The sequence below is a fragment of the Scophthalmus maximus genome, chromosome 18, assembly GCF_022379125.1.
Source record: "Scophthalmus maximus strain ysfricsl-2021 chromosome 18, ASM2237912v1, whole genome shotgun sequence".
Classification (NCBI taxonomy): Eukaryota; Metazoa; Chordata; class Actinopteri; order Pleuronectiformes; family Scophthalmidae; genus Scophthalmus; species Scophthalmus maximus.
This window is the reverse complement of record NC_061532.1, coordinates 14,416,046-14,439,124: the sequence shown is the minus strand read 5'-3', so window position 1 is coordinate 14,439,124 and position 23,079 is coordinate 14,416,046. Positions and strand designations below refer to the sequence as shown.

The window sequence follows — 23,079 nt, the reverse complement described above, 5'->3', positions numbered from 1 at the left end:
TCATGCAGAGCATGTACTTTCCAAGCACATGTATGAGCTCTATGAAATTTCATGCAGGTTTTTTGAAATGGAAACTTGTTGTGGAGTATTTTTTTTTAAACTTGTTGCATTACATGAAAAACATTCTTCCATCTGTGACTGTACATTCTGAAATGTAAAAATGCACTTGAAGTCCTCCACGTTGTTAGAAAAGAAAACTCCAGGGCGTTGAGTGTATGAATTATAGAGGGTGAAGAGCCGTCTTGTACGTTCCTCGGTATTTAATCCACATTTCTGTCAGTCAACGAGTTGCACACAAAGAAAAAGCCTGTGACAACTTAAGTGCATGAAGTGCTTTTTAAAAAATAAATAAATGGTATATAAAGGATGTATTGGTCCCACATACTGGAACCGTGGCCTTTATCTCCAGAGAAACAGCCGACACGAGCCTGCGGAGCCGTCACAACAGGACTGAACTTGTGAAGCCCAGGGGGGAGGACTTGGAGGCTTTTAATGCGTTTCATCTGTCACACTGCGCTAAGTGCCTGAGTGAACTGAACATGATGTCAGGTCCCAAAACCCCTTTGGACTCTTTGGGCACAGTCGTCGTGCAAAAGACCCCACGGCAGGACCTCTAGGCCGACAGAGCCCGAACGGTTTGTTCCCATATTGTGTTTTGGTTCTCTTTGTCATTTTGTCTTTCTGGTCATTCAAATCTCTCATTTTGTAGCTGTTTTTTTTCTTCTTCCAGTCTCTTTGTGACTGTTTTGTGTTTCTCTGTGGTCTTTCTTTTTTCCATCCAGCCTGCGAGGGGGCCCCTCTGACCTTCTGACCTTCTGACCCTCTGACCCCCTGGGCCTGTGCATTAAACCAACCGTGCCTCTAAATTTAAAAACGCGCTCAGTTAAGTAACATTTCCCGTGTTTCAAAGAAAAAAGACAAAGCACTTTGGAGGAATTTTGTAAGTTATTTCATACAGTGTTAAAATACATCAGGAGCCAATTGAAATGTGCATGTGACAGTCTCATGACATGTGTCCCAATGAGCCAAACAAATAACTGAACACCTGTGGTCCACTCGGCTGTAATGATTCATTAATGTTCGTCTGATGAAGTCGCCTCACTTGTTCACGCCTCAAAATCAAAATGACTGACGGGACTAATTGGTGAGATGCCCTTCCAGCACTTTAACCGGAGGTGGAGCGGGAATAATATTTAACCGTAGGTTTGTAATGGAGTACAATTTTGACTTATTTCTACTCAACTAGAGTTTTTTCAATAACAGTTAACAGTTTTAAGGGAGCCCATATCCCCTCGAAACTCCTCGCGATTTTTCAATAAACTAACTGTTCAGGTAAAAGGTATGTCAATATTTCACGAAAAGCCAAAATTAGAAAAAAGTCCAAAATGTTACTACAAATTTGTACATCTCCTTTCCAATCCTAATTATTGACCTCGTAACACCTCAGATTGATCTTTGACCCATAAAGCAGTGAACCGTGGCTCCACCTCCAGCAGCTACAGAAAAAACAAACAAATGCACACACTGATGCATAATAATAATAAAGATCATAATATCATTTTTCTGCAAAACATGTTACTTTGCCCTGTGAAACTGCAAAATTTCTTTTTTAAATATTTGTTCACCTAAGAGGGGAACTTTTCCCCCCTTAGGTGCAGGATTATGAATGCAGGACCTTTTCATATAATGTCCATCAAATAACACATTACTGTATTGGTTCTTTCCTTTTCCAACACTGACAAAGCACCATATGAACATCACTGAAACTACTTGATTAAATAAACAAAGAAATGCATGTGTTGTGTGAAGCAACACAACTATCCAGGGCCTTCTTGCTGATCGAAGGCAGAAAAAACGACACATAACGCCACCTGCTGGCCTTTATGATGTTACTGCATGTGGACATACACACTGGTTAAGTAAAAAGAAAAAGAAAAGAAAAGAACAGGCTGATGGTTGTGTTTTGAGTACAAAGATAAAATAGACTTTATTTGATGGTGAAACCTAAATAAGATCTGCGATGAGAAGACGCAATGTTTTTTTTGTTGTTTTGTTTTTTAAACGTCACAGAGGCTGGAATGCTGTACTGACAGAAAAGGCATCAGAGAAGACAGGACCTTAAATATGTACTGAAGAGAGCAGACACCATGGCTCAGAGGGGAACACCATTCAACTTAAAATAAAAGTACTCTCAGGAGGTCCTTTCTATGATCTATAGCAGTCAGATTAAATCAACAAGTGTATCCACCGCCAGGTTTTAGGAAATTAAGAGTAAAAGTGAATGTGACATTAGAAAGTCTGGAGTGGAAGAGAGTGAACAACAGGCGTTCAAAATAACTTTCTGGTGTGAAGTGCTGATTGACTTGATATCACTTCCATCGTATATGTTGAGCCTCGTTCGGATAGAAGAACTCGAAGATGGACAAAAATCAGTCGCACTTATCGTGAGGAAAAACTGGCTAATAGTGGCGGTAACAATGTCTTTTTTTCGGCTTTTAAGAAACAAACATTTATGTTCCTATCAGCACTGACTGCACTTTCCTAGACCACAGAAGCACAATACTGTACATAAAAATACTACATTTGAGTGGCATCTCCCTTTAAGTAGCCTCAAAACTAACATATACACATGTACACACACGCAAGTGCGCATCGAATACATCCTGCATCATAATCCAGCTGCAGAATCAGACATTCAAAAAGAAAAAAAATATTTGCCTTGTCAATACTATAAAAATATAGAACTGTAGGTTTCGTGTGTTTTTCGTGAACACGTGTTTTGGGGAAATATTGGGTCATCTTGCCGAGAGTCAGATGAAAAGATCGAATACCGGGTGAAAATGAAGCTACGGTTGGGTGAGCTTACTGGTGGCAGGTGGTTGAGCTTGGGACAGCAAGAGTTGCAAACAAAAATCATAAAAGTCTGTTTAAATCTGTACAAAAAATCATTGAGTAAAAATGAGCATTCAACATTTCATGAAGGGGTGACGACCCAGGCGACTAACCGGCTTCATATTTTCATACAATTTTTATTCTTTAAAAGCCCTCTCTCAATACTTTAGTGTGAACAATTTCATGAAAGCGGGTGTTGTGTTTCGACTATTAGCTTCCTGTTTAGCTCCAGACATTAAAAAATATATATATATTCACCAACACCTTTACCCAAATAATTGTGAACCGGGTTTCAACTCAGTCAATCATCACGATATCAAACCATAAGCAGGGTTTAATTTTTCTTTGGCCAGGCACCTCTCATTCACCTATCACACTTCTAGCATCTTCTGCTCCTGACGACACAGAACCTCTTCTGTACATTAATGGACAACTAAATGTCTAAAATATGGGTCTGGTCCCAAAGTCTGGAGGTCTCTCCTTCTTTAAGGTTTTGCACCCGTGTGTTGGCGACACGTGGGAAAAGCACATTTGAAAAAAAAAAAAGACAACAGACATCTTTAAATAGCTATTCAGCTCGTCTGAGTGCAGCACAGTCGGAAATATTGAATTCAAGTCATAATTATTTTCTCCCCTCCCGTGTGTATCACACAATGAATAGAACACGTAAAATCATTTTCAGTTAAGAAACTAAATGTGAAAGGATAACTCTTTGATCAGACATTTTAACAATATACTGTAAGCCACACTGTAACATCCAAAAATAGTCTGAGGTTGAAATATATATATATATATATTTTTTATTTCTGCCAAAGAATTGCAGGCGTTCTACGTCACTCTAAGTAGATGTCATATACTGCTTAGGTGTGATTTTTTTTTCTTTTTCCATCTCCGTCAATACTCCCCCGACGGTCCTGAACGCGGTGTCAAACCGTTACGGAATTTTAAAAAAACAACAACATCCGGTGTCATTTGGCGCATGGAGTGCTCTCAATGGCTGCCACACCCACGTCAGGCTCTCTGTCGTCTGTGGCGACGGCAGGAGCCGAATCAACACTCTTGTCCTGGTTGTCATTATCATTATTACTACTACTACTACTGATGTTGTTGTTGCTGCTGCTGCTGCTGCTGCTGTTGTTGTTGTTGTTGTTGTTGTTGTTGTTGTTGTTGTTGTTCTGGACACCCGGGAGCCCGTGGCTGTTGTTCTGGACCAGAGCGGCATCACTGAGCCTCAGCTCGTCCAGCTTCTTCCACAGCTCATCCCTCTCCTGCTCCTTTTTCTTCTCCCTGGGAGGACAACATTTAAATTACTTGTATTTTTATAAATATAAATAGGACATGAAACAAATTCTGTATTTCATTGTGTTTTTCTAATAACATCATTAACCCCAGTTACCATTTATTTTGTTTGGTCTCAACTCTGTCTTTGATTTGTTTATGAGTATTGAGAAATGTTTGTCCGCCTTTTTTTTCTTCCATCTGTCATGTCATGCGTCTTTTGTTCGAGTGTTGTGAAGCACATTGCATCTTTCTGTATGTAAGTGCTCTGTTGGGGTTTCTGCAGGGTTTACCGAGTTAAATTAAAGTCTTTTCAAAAACCAATCTAATCAAAGTATGACGGAAAAAGGGTATTATTATATGAGGTTTATTTGTGCTTCCCCGTTTTCCCTTCCTTATAAAACATAGGATAATAATTGATTAGTTTAAAAGATGCAACAATGATTCATGTGTAGTCTTTTGAAAGAAGATCTGCAACATTTTTTTGGTAATCAATGAATCATTTCTGTCATTTTTTAAGCAAAAGATTGTGAGACAACATTTTGCTTGCTTTAGCTATAAAAATAAATAAATAATTATTTGCAGCTTTTTGGTCAAAAAGGAAAACATATTAAATATATTATTGACAAACCAGTAAAAAAACATCAGTCAAATCACAGCAGAGAAAATATTTGAGTCTTTTTAATAACTTTTTTGAGGAAACTGAATGCAATGAATTTTATTTATTTTAGGGTTAGGGTTAGAAATGCAGATACCCTGTACATAAATAAGGTGTATTTAATACTATAATTAGGAGCAAAAACTCAACTGTGTTCTAGAAAGTATTTCAACAAAACTCACTTTGGCCTCATTTCGTCCCAGAGAAAACAACGTACATGTTTCACATTGTGCACACGTCTGTCACTCACCGTTGTCTGTCTGCTTTATAGGAGGACGTTAGCTCGTCAAACAGGGTGCAGTTCATCTCCATCAACGTCTTCAGCACGTTGTAGACCAGAGCTACGATTGTCCTGCAACACAGCAGAGAGACGCTGGCGTCAGTGACACGACTGTGGAACAAAACAACGTTTCATTTCCCCTACAACAAGTCGCCCTGATGCAAAAACTTGTTCTGTGGATTAACTACTAAGTCAAATTCAAAGCTGAATCCTGAACAATTCCGTCTTTGAGCTCATGTGCTCATTATAATACGACAGAGGAACAAAAATCCTTCAAAAGAGTAGCATGTGTTACAATATGTGAATGGTTATGAAATTTGTCGGACTGCTTCAGAGTACATACGGATTCCAGTGCTCTTTGGAGATTCTGTACAGGCTGCCAAACATGACGGGCAGGATCTTGTCGATGTTCTCCTCGATGAGGCTGAGGATGTACTCGTTGTTCCAGAAGTACAGCGCTCGCTCTGCTACCTGTGAGGACAGAGAAAAGTCGAAAAATGAAGACACTCAGAAATTGGACTGTGCTGGTTAATGATATCGTTTGCTGAATGACATTTCACTGTGTTCACAGTGTGAAGGAACGCCTCTTTCAGACATTGTTCTTAAAAGCAGTTTCACAATGTGTCATGTATGAATAAACTTTAGAGTCACTATCACAGCACAAGATGAAGATAAGAAGAAATAACATTATTTTTTTCCCCCCTCCTCATGCCTGAAAAGCTCGACCAAAGCCAGAGTAATTATTAATCCCCCTACACCTTCCTGACGTTAGATTAGGAGAGGATATGTCCAAGCTTTCCAAGATGATCAGACATTCAGTCTGACCTTGTGTTGTCATTGGTCTCTCTCTAGTTCTCACTCTTCGTTTGTTACTCATCGGTTTCCGATAAATTTTTCCCACGAAAAGGTGGATGCACTATGAACGTCCGCCTGGAAAAAACGTTGTTTCCATATCACATCTCCTCCCGCTCTATGACGATTTTCAATGAGGTCGGCCAATGTGTTTTATGAACTAGTTAAAAAAACAACTTTACTTGTTCATACGTTTATGAATGCGGAATGCTAACTTGGGGATTCAAAGTAAAATGTTACCGACATGTGAGGGTAGGGCAGAATGCCAAGAATGCCAGCAATGCTAAGTATTCCTTGTCTAAAAAGGGCTGTTTGCAAAAGACAAAGACAAAAGGATGCGGAATGATATGAAGCCTCAAACAAACTCTACATGTTTGTGTGTTTCCGGTTTCACCTGAAAGTGTGGATTGGCCACACATCTGGAGATCTGTTTGAACAACGGCTCCTGGATTTTGTTGAATTGCGTCGGCTCGATGACGTCCAGGATCTCCTCGATTTCACCGAGATACATCACCTGATTGGGTGGAATGTGAAGCAAAGTGTTAACACGTGACAGCTGTAGTATGTGTTGCGTGTGTTTGCAGACATGCAGCATACCTCTTTCTGGCTGCAAGTTTTAGGCCAAAACTTGAGCAGCCCGCGGATCACCTGCACAGACAAAAGAGCATTTCGTGAGAATTTCTCTCTAATGACGAAAAAAGGAAAATAAAAAACACTTGAACAGTCTATTTGAGTGGGTAAATTGCTCGCACCCACTGCAACCTTCACTGCAGTGCAGACTCTATTTAGTGCTTGAGACATTCTGCTTTGAGTGGGAGGAACGAGTTAAAAATAACTGTACCGGTTCAGTGAGCGTAGGATCCTTCTCCAGGAACTGAACCACACAGTAGGCCAGCTGAGTGATATAAAAGAGAAAACACATGAATGTACCGTCTGTACCCGCCACACTGAAAAACAACATCAACCTCATAAACACGTCATAACGGTGAAGATTTCAGCTATGTGATATGCATCTGGGTTGAAAAACTTTTTTTTTTTTGCCGGAGGTTGTATTAGCTAACAGCGCTCATACACTGAAATTGAAGAGATCAAAAATCAATCGCAGAGATATCATCAACTCCTGAGGATGACTGTAAAATTCTTTGCATGATGAAGAACAAACTCCTTCATGACTGTACAACAAGTGAAGGGAACACTGTAGGACGTAGGTTTACATATGACTGTGAGGAGTGAAGCCTGGGAGAACATCACCAGAGAAGACAAGTGTCTGTGGGTCAAACACTTCCAGGATTCATAGACAACAAAAGATTTCTCAACTCAATACTCAAAATATGTAACTGTCCAAATACATACAATCTGGACTGTGTGGTCATTTTATAAATCTCCACTGTGGTTTCTTGAACATACACTAAAACATGAGCCAAACAAATCAATGAGCAATTGCATTTTCACTTCAAAGCCACTAGACAGTGCTGTGGTACAGAGATTAGTGTTTATCCTGCTATGATAATAACTAACATCAGCAAATATATATTATATCAAATCTCTTTGATAACAGATGCAATAGAAAAGAGAGATGTTCCTGCCTGTGCATGGAAAAGGGACAGTCCTTTAGCTGTGTGTAACGGGATGAGCACTTTCATCAGGAACTGCTTGTGCTCGGCCTTCAGAGGTAACGCAAAGCCATTGATGATACTGTAAACATAGGAACAACAGAACAATAGTTAGATCACTGTGCAGAAAGACAGCAGCAAAAAAAAAAGGACAGGAGCAGAGAAAAGCTGTGGACATCCAGTTCCTGAAGACGAGAAAACATATCAAGGGAATTCAGAAGAGAGAAGGCCTGAGGGGACTTTCAGTCCGAGACTGCGAGAGAGCAAAAAGTCCTCCACTTCGCCAGGAACAACACATTTTGCACAATGGCAGTGACAGTTGAAAACTGTTGAAAACCTCAAACTCAGGACTGTCTGCAGCAAAACTATGGCAGAATAAATATCACACTGAGGATTTCATCAATTCAATCCACCACTCCATTTTTTGGGATTATATGTGATTATAATAATACAAAATGCAAAAGTTGCCAAATGCCACTGAAGGCAGTCAAATTCTCTCGAAGGACATGTGTGTTTGGATACGCTCAAATGATTATACAGTATTAGGAAGAATGTCTACATAAAGGCTGCAACCCATGGTTATCATGATTACTTTACTTGCTACAGCCTCAAATTATCATAAAATGGTGACAAGTGCTTATTATATTTTGTCAGAGGCCAAGGAAATAAATAAATTCTGCTTTTTCCATCCAACCGACGGTCAAAAACTCCAAAGATATAAAAAGTTAAAAAAAATCCTCACAGTGAATAAGGCTGAAACCTGGAGTAATCACTGGGCGCTTTGGCTTGACTAATAACTGAAACGATTAATCTGTTATCAAAAACAATGAGATGCATTTCCTGTCAAACTTTTACATGATGACCAGCTTCACGTCACACATCAGTACTCACCTTCCCAGGATTTCTAGCAGCTCAGCCACTCCGTTGAAGTGCTCAGTTTCGTAGATGAACCTGCGACAGCAGCAAACGTATTGACGAGAGAAATGATGAAACACACCACGACATCACAACTCTATAAGCAGAGCACATGGATGATCAGTACAATTGATTCACGCCGCTGCCAACACTGTGTTCTTTTTAAACACCGTCGTCACCCTCACGTGGGAGTTGGATAATGAAAATTTCACTGGTGCTGCACGATTCACCCCTCCCTCGAAAAATAAAAAAAATCTGGCAGTCTGTCTGCAAGTGGGCTGCTACAAAAGTAGCACAGACAGGAAACACAGGGATCATTTGATGCCAAAAGATTAAAATCAGCAAATTCTCCAATTAAATATAATTTTTTAAAAATTCCATATTTCCATTATCTTCTACCAACTGTTACGCAGATGACACTCCGGTAGATCTCCCACTAGAATGAAGTGACAGTAATAATTCAGTCAGGTCTCTCCTTGACTGTGTCCAGGGGTGTGAAGTATTAGATGGCCTCAAAAATCTTGGTGTCGTCTTTGATCCAGCATTAAAAAACGTAATAAATCACACTCGGAAATATCCATCCATCCATTAATGATACCACTTATCGTTTGAGGGTCATGGGGGAGCTGGAGACAATCTATTAGGGTACACCCGGGACTGGCGCTGAGAAATATTGCTGAACTCAAAACATGCCTCTCATTTATTGATGGATTACAAGTAGTTACTTGGAAAAATGAAACTTATACAGCTGTTGAGTAAAACACTTGAAATTGCTGCTGCTGCTCTCACATAACTTAATGATCCATGACGTCGTTCACCTCCTCTGTGTGGTAAGCCATCGCCATGCTGCTGTGCCCCCATGGTATGTGCAGATAGAGGCCGACAACTGCGGCACTATTTTTATCGGCGGTGGCAGATGGTTAAAGTGGGTGCACCCTGTTTTACCACCTTGCATGTTGCAAACGACATCAAGTGTCCCCGGTTTTAAATCACCTGGAGCCCGTTGTCACGCAGCAACAGGAGCGCTTAAAGAGTAAACGCAGCTAGTTAGACCTTGAATGGACAAACGTAACCTGAGACTAGGAGGAAAATGTTGAGATGCTTTCTTTTATAGTCACAATCAAAATGTTTTGGGGCATAAAGATACTGGCCACTTGTTGAAGAAATAAGGAATTACAGAACGAGTGGAGCGGACTTCAAGAGCAAAAGTATGAACCCCCAAAAAACTGTTAGTGTTTCCAACACACCTGAAGTATCGCAAAAATTAGGCAAATTACAACAGCGGATTAAAAAAGAAATTATTGCAGAAGAAAAAATATAAACAAAAAGACACCAGAATGTGTGTATTTAAAGTTGGATGTTCCAGTTCTCAGATATTTAAGAGGAGGAAATGACTGAAGGAAAGAAAAACTGAAGACTCCAGAGCACCTGATTCCTGTTATTTCAGCTTTTGAAGATACTGTACGCACCACGGAACAATCAGCAAATAAAGTGGTATTCCCCTTTCGTTCTCTGAACCCATTTGCTCCTTTGTCTTCATGTCTCTTCTTCAATAACATTATCTTTACTAAATTTACAAATAATACAAGAAACAACCACCCTTTGTCCTAAAGCCGATACTAGTGGTTCAAATTGAAGATGCTGCAAAAAGTGCGTTTCAACGACTTTGTACATACACAGTTGTCTTGTTAAGCCTGTTAATGCTTTTATTTACTACACTACACCGCTACATTTTTATCCTCAATTTTAGATTTCACTCACCTCAAGAAAATATTGTTGATCTGCTTTCTGATGAAGGCTCGCAGCCCCAGGAACTTTCCGTAAATCCGATGCAGGATAGTCTTCAGGAAGTCCCTCTCTCTTGGGTCCTCGCTGTCAAACAGCTCCAGGAGCTGAAAAAAAGAGACAGAGAGAAATTATGAACACGCCCTGATTTGTTTTTGATTAGGAATTTCAAGTGAATAAAATCAAATACAATCATATCTTTGTGTCCATACTGTACAGCTAATTGAACCAAGATAAGGATGGAATCTATTTTCGGTCTCGCTCCGACACTACTGAAATCAGCAAACAGAAAACAAGACTGATGACATATTTCACTTTGTTGTCAGCAAACAAGGTACATCGCCTAAAAAAATGCCACATTTCCTCTGGGATTAAACAGGTATTTGAAGCAACATGTGACAAGTCATTAAGTCAGTGGGGGTGAGAGCAGCCAAGTCACTGCCAGCGAGTTCAAGAGGAATGTTTTCAGACTCAGGTCGGTATGATACTAGCACGCCGCGAGCACCTCGGCGACAGGAATGACTGTCTATTTTTAAACCTGCCTATATCCAGGAAAAGGGTTTTGTTGTTTTGCTGCTTCACATTCATTCAGCTGCATTAAAGCTATGAAAGCCTTGGGAGTTATGTGGTGCGACCAGCCTCACTGTGGCGCAAACGAGCAGTTTCTCGTGTGGAGCTTTGTTCAAGGGGCACAATGGTCGTTACTAGTTTGTAACATGAGTGTGAATGTCGCTTTTTCCATTCTCCATTCAGATTCTCTCAGATCATCGCCCAAAGACACGAGTCGTCCAGTGACTAACCCTAATTGTCTGCCATGACCTACAATAGACATCACATTACTATTACTGCTACTATAAACACGTGTTGCTCCCGAAGCGAATGAATGTGAAACGTAGAAGAAGAGACAACAACTGGAACGTGCAAATGGCTGCACAGATCAAAACCCCAGAAGTGTTATTAAAAGTATTTCTTTGATTGGGCAATGAATTTGCAGCCTTGTTGAGGCGTTGAGCAATGAACTGCTCAGAAGTTAGTCACTGATGACACGATGGGATATAGACATGTTTAGAAACAAAAGCTGCCAGAGTTTAATTCGGAGATGAGGTTTGTGCCTGAGGTGATTGTCAATATCTAATCACAACAGGTCACAGTAGGAGTTTTCTCCTGAGCCTGATAAATACAAGTCCCTGAATAACCCAGTGTTCATGGTACGTCTACATATCCGTCTGTTTTCAGACACAAGGCACAATCATAAAGGCAAATTGTTTACTTAAGGTTCACTTTGAAACAATAATGAATTAGACAACTACTTTTCTTCATGGTTAATCAAACATACTCCTGGAAAGCATATGCAGTCAAGTCATTCTCTCTTAATTTAATGTATGTGATAAAACGATGATCCACAATGAGAACAATCAGTTACTGAGATTAATTCAGTAATACCTTGACTGAAAGCCGGTGTGTACCAGATTTGATGATGCGGCAACAAGTGTTACCATGTGACAACAAAAAAAAGGCATGTGTCATGACATCATTGAAATCCTGACTTTTAAGTGACGCAGTTTTCTATTTATGTATAAAACCACAGGCTCCCACTGACTGACTGAACAATGTCAAGCTGAAGCCCGAGGTTCAATCTGTGCTGCATGAAGCCTGACGTTATGACTCTGTAGGACACCCTGCACACACTTGACTCATATAGACACAAGTCCTGGGTTATACAGTCATACACATATATAGGTGAGGAAGTAATCAAACACACTGAGGCCATGCTGGACCCTGAGTGTTTCACTTCCACACACGTAGAGAGAAGTTGAGAAGTAAAAGTAAATCTCTGATTCTGACTTCTTTGAATAACTGTCTTAAGGCACTGACATGAGACAAAGCAACCACACAGTTTGTCACTGCAGTGAGGCACTGGTCTCACTTTCACGCTCACTCACCTGGTGTTGGTATCGGACATTGCTTTGGAACTGCACAGTCAAAACACGGTTGTGTTTACAGTTCAGTTACAACAGAGCCAGCACATTCTGTATGTCAGGTTTGGGAATAACAGAGTATGCCAACAACTGCTATAAATTATTGACTGTGAATATCAAGCAGGAGCAGGAGCATTTCAATTACTGCTCCTAAAAACGGAGACAATCGTGAGACAGACGAGACTCTTCTTGCGGCGCTGAACCAGTTATTGGTTTAAAAGCATCAACGGTCTTTACAAATGTCAGTTTTTTAACAATGAACCATAAACGGAGATAACCCGATGCCTCATGCTAACACACACACAGATACACTCCGCAGCTTTTTTACCAGTGCTCCCTTGGGAATAAAAAAAATAAACCCCAGCCATGTGTCTGACCACATGTTCTGCTCTTAGCTCCACGTATGGTTGTTTTTTCCCATGTTGACGGTTGTTGTCTGCAGCAGGATCAGTAGCACCAGAGCAGTGCTTTGTATTCAAAGACCAAAATATGCTATTAACTGATGATTATGGTCATGAGCTTGGTCCTAAGGAGCTGCGCTGCCAGCCACTTTGCCACAGAGATGATACTGCACATTTCTTTTCTTCTTCTTTTTTTTTTTTTTTTTTACTTCAATCGCTGCTTCTTTGTGAGCCTTCCACGTGCTAACAGTGTAGCTTACTCATCAATTTACAGTATCTCCCCGTTTGTTTGACGTAGGACTCCACAGAGCAGCTTGAGAACAGGCTCACAGCTGATCAAATCAAAGTTGACATCCAACCATTATACTGCCATGCTCCATGTTTGTTTTACCTCGCACCCATTATTTAAGAGTGGTCCTGCAAGACAACGATGCAATAACACACACACACAAACACCCACACACACAGAGTACATGTACAGTACAGCTATGAAACACCTGATAAAGAGTTAGGTCATCACAGCCAATAAGAATTCAAGATAGGCTAAGTAATAATCCTTCATCTGTCCCACAACCGGAAAATTTGGGTGTTACAGCAGCTAAGTGGATAGCAGAATATCAGAAAAGCACTTTTATATCTACAAAATAGAAAACATAAATACTATATTCAGAGCAGCAACAATATTGCATGTGGGACATCTAACCTCTGTGGTGAATATGGTGAATGTGAGCCCGACAGATATAAAAGTTGGCCAATAATAATGGCCGCTATGAGCCTCTCGCGGATATATCGGCATTCACGTTTGCTGATATGAACACTTTTGTTATACAGACTTAACGTTTTACATAATAAAAAAAAAATCAATGTTTACTTTCTTGATTCAAGTTTTATACATTTGGTTGTATTTGTTCTTTCTTTTTTAAATAAAGTTGTTTTTAATGAAGTACATGGTTAAACTGTAAAATAAATTACAATTAAATTTCTTATCATAAGGGTTTGATAATGAATCTTAATCACTGCCAAATGGTTTGTTTTTAACTAAATATATCAGTTGATATATCGGTTTCAGAAACTTTCTACTCTTTATACTCTCCAATATCGGTATTGGCAACACAAAAAATCCTTGTGTCGCACTCTACTCAAAACCATTTCTATGCTGTGTGCACTATAAAGACTTAAGTTAAATAAAACCACAGGCCTGCCTTCGCTGCCTTTACTGCCACCCAAACCTCCACCTCATCCCAGTTGTTCCAACCACAGTTCGCTTCTCTCCTCCTGAAGAGTAAACAGCAGGCAGCTATTTAAAGCTTCCCCTAGACGCGCTCGCATCATGGAAAGTCGGTGCAGGCACCTCGGATGTGGCCCGGCTAACATTCCAGGCTCTGTGGTCCCTGTGAGCCGCTGCTTCTCTCTGCAGCTTCACACAAGAAGTGAGGCATTCCTGAGATAGGTGGGTACTGAGCCGGGACACATGCAGACAAGCTGCAGCACATTAATAGTTTGACTCATCCAACACAGTCGAGCATGGTGCAGGTCGGTGAACTCCCAAAACACATCACAGCGTATTTACCATTTAGAAATTCCAAACCTTCATCCAACCAGTTCAAGGAGCCAAGAGGAAATGTCGAGAACTGAAATAATTAAATGACGATTGGAAGAATTTGAAGGTCTTATTTTATGGTTTTCTGATCTTTCTGCTATAGGAAACAAATGATCTTGGTCCGAAGGTCATCTGAAGACATCACCCTGAAATAAATGTGCAACATTTTCTTTCTTGTACAACTAAATCTGTTTATCTAGAAAATAATTGGTGGGTGACAGACCAAAGCTAATGAGAATAATCATCTGTTGTGGCCCTGGAGCTGTCACAACACTCCACTAGTCCTCCTCCTCTAAGTGACTCGTCCTAGTGTGCTCTTAAAATGGTAAAAGAAAAAACGGGTTTTGTTTCGCTGCCACTGCTGTGGCATTACAACACTCTTCCTGGTAACAAACAAGCTTAAAATTATTGGCAACTAGTGTGTTCTTAATGTGGTGCAATAAGAAAAACATCTTATTGAAATAGAGTTTATAGCCTGTGACAGCATACATCGTTTAATGCTGCCAACAAAACAAGTCCTTGTTGGAAGTTCGAAATGTTTTGGAAACCTCCTCCACTCTTGGTTTTTACACCCGAATGCAACGCCATGAATATCTTTGAAAAGAAAATGAAAAACTGTGACCAGATGTCGATATTCAAACAAGAAAAGAAGCTCACCTGCAGAACAAATTTCTGATCAATGTAGCGCTTGGCAATGCTGGGCTGAAAGTCTGGATTTTCTAGAAATCGCAGCAGAAACTCGTAGACCAGCTGGAAAAAACAGAAATATGACATTTGTAAGGAGTCTTAACAAACGGTTGATGTAATCTATTGTGTATAAGTACAGACACGATTACGTATCAGACTCTTACTTGTATGTGAGGCCATGAAGCCTCTAGAGTGGGCTCGTCCTCCTCTGGGTCAAAATCGGGGTTATCACTTGGCGGAAGAGTCCGGAAAATGTTGGTGCAGATCTGGAGGGAAAAGACAGAATCAGATTAATTCTAAACATGGAAAGATACTAAAAAGACGCTGCAATCCACTTTTAGAGCTGCATAGCCAAGGATGTGTGATAAGAAGCTCTTCGAGTATCGAAGAGATTCAATAATGTGGGCACAGTTGGTCAATTTAGAAACAAATTGATGGCACGTGTAAGCTTCTACCTGTCACAGCATACAACCTATACACCAAATTCATTCACTGATCTGAATTCTCCAAAACTTCTGGTACGACTCAGGACAAGAACAACACAAACACTTGTGGGAGCATCACTAAATGTCTGATAACTGAAGTGGAAAGCAACTTCATCTGGACTATTTCTGACCATGTTTAATTTGTCTGAAGATGTTTAAAATTGGTTAGACGAACTGGATAAAACCGTTACACATTCTGCTTCACCGAAGACAATCGCTGTGGACAGGTCGTCACCGCCACCTCGTTATTTTTAGCCAGGGTGAATTTGAGACACACACACTCTCTCTCTCACTCACACACACACACACACACACACACACACACACACACACACACACACACACACACACACACACACACACACACACACACACACACACACACACACACACACACACACACACACACACACACACACACACACACACACACACACACACACACACACACACACACACACACACACACACACACACACAGAGCAGTGGGGAGCTGGAGAAGCTGGTATTATGTGATTGGTGCAGTGGGTGACATACAACATTAAATTACCTATTGGCAGCAGGAAAATCCAAATGACACTAACGGGGCGAGGAAGGCAACACAGGAATTTAAAACTTGCCATTCGCCCAAAATATGACGTGTTGAACAGTGTCATTTCTGACTTGCATCATAATGTAATGGCTGTACAATCAGAAATGCTTCGGCTCACCACTGCTGTACTGAGCTCTTATTTGGACTTCCTGATATTTCAGAGAAGTCTGACGCAGTATTGTGCAGCTGCTTCTGAGCTGATGAAAATACCATCTGGCAAGAGAACTTGCTACAGCACTACAACTCGCTTACATCGAGCTTCTCCTCCATTAGTCAAACAGTAACGGAACCTGTTGACAGCACTGCGTGATTTATTATTTTATTATTTGCAGAGTAATTCACTCGGGTACGTATTAAAGCACTTTGCGACAACTAGACGATAAAGCTGAATGTACTGAATAAGCTTTCATCACACACCCACACATACATCTAAAACTCAATAGTAGTTCTATCTACCACTGGCAGTACACCTGAGTACTTCAGTGCCAATAAAGTGACAAATGCAGCTCATAGTTTTGAAGCAAAAGAAAAACAGGTATGACTATTATCTTTTTTCATGTATTCATTATTTGGTTTAAAATGTCCATCAAAATTCCCTAAAGCACAAGGTGATGTCTCCAAAATGAAATCCCACAAGACTAATTAAGTCTGGGAAATTTAATTTTTAGCGGAGGATTATGATTTCCATCACTCTGTTAGCCATTTTCCTCCAAAGGGGGAACTGTTTTTTGAACCGTGGTTATCATGGACGATGTCACCAAAGGAGGACATAACGGAAGGATATACAATGGAGGTAAGTAGTAGTAACAAGATGGCGGTCACAAAGATTTAATGTGAGTATTTGTTCTGCAATTGCAGATATTTTTCACCTTCAAAAGAACTAGCATGTACCAACTTCTCACGATAAGGTGTCGAAGACTGTTATATGGCATGTAAAAAAACAAAAACCCTTGCATTGACATCGATACGCCCCCCAACCTTCCACACCAACTTTTATTTGGTCGAAACGCTCTGAGCGATTCGAAGTTTGGTGCACGAACCAGGACTGAGCCCGTTTCTTGTTAGAGGTAAAAAAAAAATCGCCATGTTTTCGCTGGCACGAGGCACATCAGCTGATGTTGACATCATGGGGGAACACACAGGAGTAATCTGTGCCAAGTATGGACCACCTGGTTTGGCAAAGTACGTAAGCAAACCTTGAGTGTATTAATCTGTTCTCTGCTCTAAACCCAATGATTCACACAGTGTACAAAGTATAAACAGGTTACATAATTCACCATATAAGCAGCATTTGGCATGCTCCTTAAATTCCCCCTGTCAATTCACAATATTGCAAAATAACTACAGTCGGACATAATGCGAAACAATATTGTGGGAGGATGACAAACGTGGGAGGTGTGTGAGAAATTTTCTCGGAGGGAGGGAAAAAAGGAAACTGTGATTCGTGCTTAAGTGATTATGTATGTGTGTGAGTGAAAATGATGTAGGAGGATTAATAATTGGGCCGTTCCTAAGTGACAGTGCAGCGAGTGAAACCAGTGTAGGCTCGCTGATGACATGGGAGGCTGTAGCTCTGAGAGGGGTCATTTTGCCGGAAGTAACAAACAACACCTTGCAACGCACGAGGAGGAGAGAGAGAAAGGAGAGAGGGAGCAGGAGGGCAGGACAGGAAGGAAAGAGCAAGCTTAAAGTGTAGCATTGGCACAGACTATGAAAAACGTGTAATAAAAGGGGAATTGTAGCTTATTGGTGCTCTTTAAAGCTAACCCTGCTGTCTTTATACTAAATCTAAATCTATCAAATCTAAATTGTTTGAAAGAAGTGATTTTCTAATAATATAGCGGTGACGCAAATTATAGAGTTAGCAAAGCATCCTTTTATGTCGAGGTGGAAACCTCGCTGCGTGTTGTTCTCCTTGCAGCCTCAGCGATCAAAGCCGGCCTCACTGCAGCAGAATAATGGGCTGCACTTTAAACACTCACCTCCTCATTATCATGTGATGCCGAGCATGGAGTGTATCCACGAGAGCTATTATCAGTCCAGCTATCTGAAAGTGCAGCTGCCATTTGTCTAACCTCATTCGGGAGCCTGAACTCTGGGCTTTCTCTTGAGCTCAACTCATGTTCCACTAATATGAGATACATGAGATTATGAAGTCAGAAATATACACTACAACAGGTAAAAAAAACAAAACACCTGCTAACCTGCTGATGGAGTCGCCCAAGAGCGTTACAATATGTTAAGTACATGTGCATGACATGTTCATTTACAGCATCTCTTCAGTGTCTCTGAGTAGCTTTATTTACTTGGCTTTTCCTGGTGACAAAGAAATCTACAAAAAAATCGAAAACAAATGTTACTCAGGAGAACACACGTAAATGGATTTGGAGTCTTGCCTTAATGGCAACATAACTGCAGCAGACATCTGCGTCTGCTTATTGTGATTTAATAGTATAATTGCATTAGTGTGAATTTATGTTTATGACTCAGGAGTGCTGACATGGACGGATTTGCTCAGATGTTTACTGCCTACCTGGTGTTGGCATATTGGAGAGATTATCATGCCACACTGCAGACAGAGCACAACATCCCGTCAACATCCATTATTTATTCACTGCGAGATCCAATGTTTATGTTTAGGAAAAAAAATCCACCCTGCTACTCTACAGACTTTAGAAATGATGACAGTAACAACAAAGTTCATCAGCATGGGGGTAAAAAAAAAGAAGAGGAATATGAGCCTTTATTTTGTGCGTCTTTTGTTTAAGTGGACCATTGTTGACTGCTTTGCTCGCCTGCAAGTAAAACAATAAATGCTTTGCAGTCTTACATCTCTTGACACAGCTAAGGTAAAGAGCTGGCATTTATTTTAATTATGCTGTCATTAGCAGCCATAATTCTCTGGACAGACTTTCAATTCAAATCAAAATGTCCTTGCTGTTTGTTTTCTTTAAGGGAGGGACCAAAACATTAACAGGGTACAGTATACTGCTAGTACATACAGGGCTTTGAAACACAGAAGTTGCATCCGTTTAAACATTGTTTGTTGTACCTGAAGATAGTTTACACCGACTTTTCTGCACAAGATGCTGTAGCACGACTCAAGTACTGTTCCTGTTTATTGGTTTTATCTTAGTGGAAAAGGACTGTTTGTGGATCGCTGTAATTCACATCTACATTTTTTTTCTCCCCCTAAGACGAGGGCAGATCAATGAAGGGAGCTACACAAATAGCCATGGGGAAAAACACTTAAGACTATAATGAGGGGAAACTTGATCAGGGCTTCTGCGGTAATCAAGTAACAGTTAAGACAATTTAAGACCTTTTTACTAACAAATAGATCACATTACCATTTTAAATATTCACTGCTTTCTGGGATTTTTTAAATATCCTGTGAATCATACTATAAATTAATTTTTGCAAGTGTCTGATATGGATTACAGCCTACAGTCCATTAGTAATCTGAAGACTCCTTGACTCAGCTCAGCTGTGGACGTGCTCATCGTCTCCACTGTGATAATCTGCAGTGTGGAGTGAATCGCCGCGGCGATGATTACAGTACTGACTGCTGTGCTGTAAATGTTGCACATGAGTCATTGTTACACTGTAGGAGGAAGGTAGGGTGCATGGGGAACCTGCTGTATGAACACAAAGCCATACAGATGGTAGCCAGTGATGATCATTTGCATCACTTACAGTATGTGAAAAGACTACAGGCTTTTGATTATTTATTGGATCTGAAGGGACATTGAGTTTATTTTGCTTGGCTGTCACAAAAAAAAATAAAGTCTTTTAAAGTTTTTGTTTTTTATATTGTGTGATCTTAAAAATTTGGTGAGTTTTCTAATGATAGATATGTAAGGGGTGAACAAAATATCTCAGCTTGAGGCTGTCATGTGACCTGCAAAACAAAAATTGCTTCCCCAGAAAACCTCCTGTTTCTTGAAGGTTTGGAAAAAGCAGGGAGTTGTGTGTGATAGATACCAGCCTCAGTTTAGTCTAGGTAATCTAGGACTAAAATTATGTAAGAAGTTGGTCTAAATCTCAAATCAGTGGATTCATTTTACACTGTGAAGGGTTTTGATGATGAACTGAGTGAACCACAACCCTCTGGCAAACCGTTTTCTGTTAATGGTGGAAATAATTAGATAAAATTAGAATGTTGGTTTTATCAAACAAGAGCTTGACAGCAGCCACCACTGGAAAACAAAATTACTTCATGAATCAGTTTCTTCAATGCAATCTCAGAGACAATAACAAATCAAAGTTCATGAACCTTTGGATTTTATTCAATTTCAATTCACAATTTCCCCAACAATATAGGGCTGCTCCTGTTTTTTCGCTGTGGACTCTGTGCTTAAATGGAAAAAGTATGGTAAGATGCCATTGTAATAAAGATGCCAGTGTGTTCCTTGTGTGCTGCTGACAGGACACCACCCTGTCTAGACACACTATCATCAGCCTCCATTTTTTAATCCTGCACAAATGCACAGGACGCCACGGTGACACAGAGGGGAGACCTCTTTGCAGTTTTAAATACCGGCACATGACTTAAAACCTAATTAACTGCTGCTGTGGTTGCCCTGCGCTCTGCATGCTGAGTGCGTTTTTTTCCTCACCATGTTAGAGATCTCTGGGTACGAGGACTCCACCAGCACCCCTCTGTTGGTGGAGACGTAGTCCACAAGCTCGTTGAGGGTCGCCCTCTTTATCTCCTTGCTCTTCAGGTCCATCACAGAGTCAAAGAAGTCGAAGAGCATGCAACACTGCTGGAGTTTCTGGGTGAACAGTTCCTGCTGCTCTGTGGAGGGAGCATCTGGAATCAGAAGGAGAAAATACTTTGATACATAAAGTGGAAAGGAAAGATTGTGATGCTCTAAAACAGATTACAGATAAAAGAAGAGATGACAATTGGAAATGTACCCCCAAGGAGTTGTGACTTGCTTATTAGCATGTGAATAGATTTATTTAGTTTTTGACATCATGGCCAATTCAAACCCAACACGAGAGACAACGTCTTAATGTGTTTATTTTTTTTAAACAATTAACACAACAATACACCCATGTATTTTATCACACACGGACAGCTCAGACATTGTCGGCTTTGATTGTAAACCCCTTTATGGATTAGACGGTGGGTGTGTTCCGGCTGTATTACAGCTGTCAAACTTGACCCCAGGTAGGCTATATACAGCATGTGGCCGCCATCCAGAAATCCAGTGACACACTGTACAGTGATGTTCTATTCCTACACAGCAGCTCATTGCTGCAGACACAGGACTCTCTCTCTGTAACAGGAGCAGGAAGACATGGCTCATGTGAACCAACTCTGAGAACCGGACACCCCCGAAGGTTGTGAGGTTACAAAAACACAGATACCGTCATTCACAACTGTTCACATGGAGGTACACGGTTATACCTCATTAAAATTAATGTCTAAATTGAACATTTCTGGGTCTAAATTAAATATCAGCTTATACAAGTTAGTTGTTCAAGCACTCAATAAACTCCCTTCTCTACATATAGTCACGTTCACTAAGTAAATATCCATATATATATAAACACACTACTCCCCTGAAACACATTTAGGCTAAAACAATTCAACAAATGTGTGATAGGGTATTTTACAGAAATTTAACATATTGTTTGAAAGATCTATGAATTAATCCCATCAGGCATTTTCATGCTGAATACGCCAGCAAATTGAATATTGTAAGATGATGGACCATCACTCAGACAAACAAGACATCACCATGGTGTAGAAACAATCAACTGATTAATGATTAATATCAGCAAAACATTAATTAATATTACAAATAGCAGCTCTTGGTTGCAGAACAATGGTGTTTCTTTTTCAAGCAAAATTTGCCAAACATCTGTTGGCTCTGGCTTTCTTAAATGAGGAGACTTTATGTATTTGGTTGTGTGATAGTAAACTGAATGCGTTTTGGTTCTTCGACTGTTGATTGGACAAAACAATCTGAATATGTGAATTTTGGCTAAGAGGAATTTTAAAAAAAACATTAACAAATGAATTGAGCATGAAAATAATTACTTCTTGCTGCACAAAAGCAAACAAACAAATGTGTTTGTAGAGGAGTGAGAGGGCGAGAAGTTAATGGTGCGATTTCTTATTGAGTGATATTATGTAACCCAACAGGCATTACCTCATCAAATGGTGTGGCGTGAGGACAGTCGCACAGTCAGGGACGACTAAAACAAATTTTCACTAGCTGTGAAATTATTCCAGTGGTGTTGACAGCTGACGGAGTACTCACGCAACTGAACTCCACAGGTCAAACAACCGGCTGTTGCTCTGAGTGAGTGTAACTTTACCGGGCAGAATTGTTCGCACACTCTTCTTTGCCTTAATGCCAATTTTCCAAAGTATTAAATGCCAAAAGGATTTCTTACTGAAAGGGTATACTTGAATACCAAACTGGAACAAGGAAGGAGAAAGGCCATGATGCCCCTACAGCCTGGATGTTGCTATAGGGGCTCGTATTTGTTCCCTTTTGAGTGGAATGTGGTAGATTTGTGTGGGGCTAGGTGCCATCTCTTTGCATGCAGGATTCAAACGTTCAGTGTTTTCTAGGCAGTGAAAGCCTCATAATTTTAGCCCACTTAATAGAGAGGAAATGTGGGTGATGGCAGTCTGAACACTAAACCAGGATAGCTATATTTCCCGGTGTTTATGCTAAGCTAAGCCAAGGCATCTCCTGGCTGCTGCTTTATATTTATCTTAAAGATATGAAAACAAGAGCAGTCAGAGAGTGCAATCCTCTGCCAAGGTTTTGAAATTCCACTTGGAACGGTGAAGAATCTTTCTAAAACAATCCTGGATCCTGATCCAGATCCCTCCCAAAATCGAATTACCCGATACCATGGCCAAGACCAATCTTTGTTAAAACTTTAATGTGAATGCGCTGATAACCTTTTGAGTGATTCTGCTGACAGACAAAAGACAAGCAGAACCAATCATATAACCTTTTTTGGCAGAGTTAAATAAATCATACTTCTCATCTCGGAAGAGTAAGTAAGATTATTCCTGAAAATCTAGAA

The 23,079-nt window shown here is 40.3% G+C and overlaps 1 protein-coding gene across 1 annotated transcript in view; it reads right to left on the bottom strand.

Annotated features, from left to right (window-relative positions):
* Positions 1-1,956: 1,956 nt before the first annotated feature.
* Positions 1,957-23,079, bottom strand: part of ppp2r5a (protein phosphatase 2, regulatory subunit B', alpha isoform) — a 31,880-nt gene continuing 10,757 nt past the window's right edge. Inside the window, exons 2-13 of the mRNA XM_035617428.2 lie at positions 20,637-20,833; positions 15,105-15,206; positions 14,911-15,003; positions 10,250-10,380; positions 8,465-8,524; positions 7,547-7,655; positions 6,802-6,855; positions 6,558-6,608; positions 6,355-6,474; positions 5,452-5,579; positions 5,079-5,180; positions 1,957-4,179 (exon numbers count right to left, since the gene is read on the bottom strand). Coding sequence (XP_035473321.2) covers positions 3,861-4,179; positions 5,079-5,180; positions 5,452-5,579; positions 6,355-6,474; positions 6,558-6,608; positions 6,802-6,855; positions 7,547-7,655; positions 8,465-8,524; positions 10,250-10,380; positions 14,911-15,003; positions 15,105-15,206; positions 20,637-20,833 — 1,466 coding nt within the window. The 3' untranslated portion in view covers positions 1,957-3,860. The remainder of the gene's footprint in view (positions 4,180-5,078; positions 5,181-5,451; positions 5,580-6,354; positions 6,475-6,557; positions 6,609-6,801; positions 6,856-7,546; positions 7,656-8,464; positions 8,525-10,249; positions 10,381-14,910; positions 15,004-15,104; positions 15,207-20,636; positions 20,834-23,079) is intronic.